General features: G+C 33.8%; 1 protein-coding gene across 1 annotated transcript; it reads left to right on the top strand.

Annotated features, from left to right (window-relative positions):
• The first annotated feature begins 4,611 nt into the window (after positions 1-4,611).
• Positions 4,612-5,193, top strand: LOC128549184 (beta-1,4-galactosyltransferase 2-like). The gene has a single exon (XM_053525702.1). The coding sequence runs from the start codon at positions 4,612-4,614 to the stop codon at positions 5,191-5,193; it is 582 nt and encodes a 193-aa protein (XP_053381677.1).
• The last annotated feature ends 257 nt before the right edge of the window (positions 5,194-5,450 follow it).

The raw sequence follows: 5,450 nt of genomic DNA, 5'->3' as shown, positions 1-5,450 counted from the left end.
TATAACAGATGGAGTGATAATTAATGCACCTCTAAAATACACTGGCTGCAGAACTGACATTCTGAGGTACATTTGTGGTGCATGTTTGTGTTGTTTTCTTTCACAAAAGTCTCGTGAAAACCACAGCTGTCTGACAAGGACTAATTCAGTGTGTATAATAATTCATGACAGTCACTGTCCAAAAGCTTTAGAAAGAAATCTTAATAGCTGAATGATTTGGAGAAAAAGCTTATATTATCTATTTATAGTGAAACATGGTCGATGTAATTTATGTTGTATTTTTCGTCACAAATAATGAAAAAGGAACAAAACTATTCATTAAAGACTGAATCAGTGTGTGTGTAAGCAATGACTGGCAGTGAAAAGGGATTAATTTTGAAACCAAAGCCGAATATTTTGCAAAACAAGAAGGTTCTTATGGTTTAAATTAACAATTCTTTTCTTTGTCATATTTTACACATTGATTAGCAGCCACCATCAGCGCTTTGAGCGCTTTGATTCTTTTTGTTATCATCTGTTTATTGATGAATTGATTTTAAAAATAACCTAGAGTATAACAAATAACGGTAATGATTACTGTCTGTAATTAGAGTTATGGAAGATCTTTGTTCGCCTTGTGTAACATCGAATTATTTTCAGCAACTTATGAATGCAATTATTATACGATGATTTGCTGTCCAACAAAGACTTTCCTTTAACATGTTTAATTCATTCTAAAATTGCCAATTTCTTTTGCACAACATTTCGCGCAACATCATGACGTCATTAATATTCATGTCGGAACTTGAATTAAACATTGTTTAAGAGGAACATTCTGGAGATTATTTTCCATTAGGTAATTACTTATTCCGTGCGTTTAGATGGCAACTTCTAACATCCATGTGACTATCTTTACATAGCATTTTAAATAAAATTCCTTCAGCACTTATAAAGTTACCTGTATACTGGACAACTTAACAAAAGAATGTAAATCAAAATAAATGCAAGCCAAAGTCATGGTGTTTATGCATTACACTCCCCCCCCCCCCCCCCCCCCCCCCCCCCCCCCAAACTTCCAATATTCCCTGTTGATGTGTGAAAGTTCAACAAAACTCCTCTTATAGTCTCAGAATTATCCTCCAGACAACTATTATGATTAAATGTTGATAAAGAGACATAATTCAAAAAGCAAGCAAGATAGTGTAACTATTTCTTGGACGGTGCACTTCCCCTTTTTAATGTCATCTATCTTTGCATGCAGTTTGAAAAAAAAGGCACTACAACACCAAGGTATTTGTGACGGAAAACTAATTACAAAGAAAGGTAGATAATTAAAAAATAAGCAATGTATGGTTATGGTTCTTGAACACAGTATCTTCTCTTAATGTCACCAGTAACTGTATGAAACTCTATTTGACAATCTCTGTAAAAATGTGTTACATATAAATTAGATAAAGAGACATCATTTAAAAAGTTTGCAAGGTAAAGCTATGTTGTTTTTTTTTTATATTACACTTCTCAATATCCTCTTTCTTATCTTTTGAGTAAATTTTGAGTGCATTTTTCATTTATTTTGTATAGTCGTAAATGACTTGGGAAACAGCTCTCAAATGTAATACCTCTGAAATTATTAACATCGTCAGCTTTGTTTTCGTTTCCATTTCGTGAAAATAGTATCAAAAGATCGCTTAAATACCCAGAAATTAACCTATAGTTTCAGTAAAGTACACGTCTATTCCTTTTTTTATAATCGAAGCCTTGAGACGTCTGTTGGGAACAGTTTTTTCGTAGATTCATATTGGTTTTAAGGCAACTACAGTGTACATCTATGCCATTCATCAACAGCTTTGATAAAGCAGATAATACCTGTATTTACCTCATGTCTATTAAAAATGTCATGTAACCTGACAGTGTACAAAATGTAACTTTATAAAACAAAAGCAACAAACAGATGGCATGCATATCAAAAACAAAACTTCCCTGTAAAATATTAACATATCCACCACCTTTAGTTCATAAATAACTCGCATATAAATTGCGCTGTTATTGATAATCATAATTCTTATTTATTTGTAACACTTTATTTGTAACAAAGCACATGTCAAACTATTAAAATACATGTATCAGAAACAAATACAAATGTGCCTCCAATCTAGATGAACTCTTCGTGACCTCAATATAAAGTTATCTAAACAGTCATCTGGAATGCAGTGATGTACATGTATTCGTGGGCTGGAATACCTTATAATCTGGGTAAACCCGTCCCCACCCCGTCCAAAAAAAACTAAATAACAAAAAAAAAAAAACAAAAAAAAACAGGAAAACACCAGTTTCCCACATCAAAACGATGCTCCATATATGAAATCAAAACTGCAGCAGTATTTGTAAAAAAAAAATATGATGAAGATCCGACAAAATTTATGAAATATCAATTTGTTGAAAGAAAAAAAGCTTCCATAATTTCTCTATTTGACAAAGCGAGATACGTTTTGCTACTAAAATGTCGTACGAATGTATATAGCGATACCAACACCAAACAATAATAGTTGTTTGTATTTTCTGCCATTGATCATATTCTGTTCTAATATTATCGGGGTCCCTGGGGCGATGAAAAGTGTTCGGATGGGTCCAGAGAAAAAGATGAAAAATATTTAATATAAAATATTCCAAGTTTCAATTCAAACTGCTTTATTTTGCATTCAGTATTTGGAAAGGCGAACAGTTGGAAAAGACTGCTTTTGCCTGTTGAAACCTGCAATTTTGTCAACCTTTCTCAGGCCAGCAAAGACTAACCAAAGTCTAACATAAGGGTAAGGCCCCATACCTGTCATATGGGCGTATATATATATGATATATTCCAGATATATATGATATATGATATATATAAAAGAAAAACATCCAATGGGTTTCCTCTATCTGTATTTCTGTCCACCTACCGGTTTCATATCATAATCATCAGGGCAGACATATAAAATACAGATAGAGGAAACCCATTGGATGTTTTTCTTTTTTATTTATTGTATACTTGTCCAGGAGTAACTTTTCTATTTTCTATTATATATATATAGCCTTTACTGTTCAAACTATAATGGATGGCTTCGAGCAAGATGTGTCAAGAAAGCAGCTGAAAACGAGGAAGGTTTGTGTTTTGAAACATTTTTTAACATACATGTCCCTTTAATGTGCACAAAGACTGATAACTCACTTTAAAGTTAAGACAGACCTTCATTTTTTTGTATCAGGTCCCCACATGTTTAAAAAAAAAATGTAACATCAAAAATCCCAAATTCCAGCCCTTTAATAACACCTTCCTGCTCGAAGACATTGATCCCCCAAAGAAACAAAATGTAACATACCTGAAAGAAATGAATCTGACATTGACTGATAGATGATAAAATCCTTTTTTGATGCTTCACCAATTGTATCTAAATTTAAATGAAACTTTTGATCAAAATATTCTGCATTTCATGTTCAAGGGAGATATTCATTGGTGTATCAAAAATTGTGTCTCAGTGTAAATTTTGAATATCTTCCTTATTAAAGAATTTTTGAAGGAGTATTAGATTAAAGTGATGCAATTTTGTAATATTTTTAGTATAATTATGACAAGCTGTCAACCTTGGTGAGATGTGAACATTTGAGTTTGTGATGGAATATAGACTTGAAAGTGAAACAATACAAAGATCACACCCTTGTAACATTCTTTGTTCTTGCGAACATACTAAACTGATAGCCAGTCAATGCAGCCTCAATTACGGGACAGCATGGAGGCATGGGAAATTCCGTTCAGTATTTATCATTCATATTTATTTAGGAAATAGGAAAAATACGGGTAATGTAATGTATGTTGAGGATACGTTAGTTTTGAAACTTTTCCACTTTTATCCAGTTTTCTTCCCGGAATACGGGTAATGTAATGTATGTTGAGGATACGTTAGTTTTGGAACTTTTACACTTTTATCCAGTTTTCTTCCCGAAATACGGGTAATGTAATGTATGTTGAGGATACGTTAGTTTTGAAACTTTTCCACTTTTATCCATGTTTCTTCCCGGTGTTTCTGAAATTTGGAAAAAGCTATTTCTGTGCGTAGTTTCTAACACAGGATAGGCTGCGCTTCAAAACATATTTGGAAATATTGAAAAAAAAAAACACTGAAAATACAGTTGACAAAACTTTATTTAATATTCTTATGGATCATAAGTTTAAGCTATTTATATGGCAAGCGTTTGCCAGACTCAGATGATCAAACCAAGTCACATTCTAGAAGTTTGGACGCTTCAGAATTGCTCAAAGACATATCAACATACGGAACAAACTAAAACTGATACGCCCGCCTATAATAACACACATTATGCTAATTCTACAAATGGTACGATATCTTGGAAGCTTCAATAGTCTGGAAGTGAGGAACTAAACATTTGCAAAATTTCACCAGAACTTTTAATTGGTAGAATTAGTATGTCTCCGTTAGTGACAGCAGACGATGTTAGAAATGCCAAGGTTATTTCTAAAATAAAATATGGTGGGATTTACAGACCAGTAAACTGTAAATCCTTACAGAAGGTTGCCGTGATTATCCGTACAGAGATTGTCCCGAACATTTGGATATACTTGTTTATCATCTGCATAACATGCTGCAGCGTCAACAAGTGCATTATGGGATATATGTTGTAGAAATGGACTTACCCGTGCAGTTCAACAGAGGTCTTTTAGCCAATGCAGGTTTCCTTACAGCAAGGAGTATAGGCAATTACTCGTGCTACATCGTACATGACGTTGATCTCGTGCCGATTAATGACCGTAACTTATACAAATGTAGCAAAGCTGCTCCAACACATCTAGTGACCCGGAATTCGGCATTTAAAAGTGGAAAACTTCCGTACGACAGGTATGTTGGTGGGGTAATAGCAATCAGTACAGTACAATACGAAGAACTAAAATGTTTTTCTAACCTCTATATCGGATGGGGAGGGGTAGACGACGACATTTATAAACGGATGGTTGCCAGGAATATGACTCTTCAACGAACCCCGGAGCACATCGGATTATACATGACTTTCAAACACACGCAAGACTCATCAAACCCGCCGAATCCGTTCAAAGAAGTTCTTATCAGACAAGCCGCTAATAGAATTAAAAAGAAATGGATTATCCTCAATGGTATACAACCGCAATTCACTGGAATTTCGACCGCTCTACACATGGAGAGATAGATTAGATTGTATTGAAAGTGAAGTTTTAGGAAGATATCCATTTTTAAGAGCTGATTCAGAATTGATGTCGAGAAAGGCAAAACGAAATAAACATTTAACATATATAATGTCTGGGTACGGTGTGATAAAAGAACACAAATTCACATACAGACACGGAATGAACTAAATTATGCATTATTGTGAAGAAGAAGTGAAAATTCTGTATTACAAAATAATTACTTTTATGTACATGTACATGTAGTACTGGTGCTTTATAC

This window comes from Mercenaria mercenaria, chromosome 2, assembly GCF_021730395.1.
Source record: "Mercenaria mercenaria strain notata chromosome 2, MADL_Memer_1, whole genome shotgun sequence".
In the NCBI taxonomy this organism is placed as follows: domain Eukaryota; kingdom Metazoa; phylum Mollusca; class Bivalvia; order Venerida; family Veneridae; genus Mercenaria; species Mercenaria mercenaria.
The sequence above is the reverse complement of the archived record's forward strand: the minus strand, read 5'-3'. Positions and strand labels throughout refer to the sequence as shown.

Excerpts from the sequence above, each read along its gene's own strand:
- LOC128549184 (XM_053525702.1), top strand. The coding sequence starts at position 4,612 with ATGCTGCAGCGTCAACAAGTGCATTATGGGATATATGTTGTAGAAATG.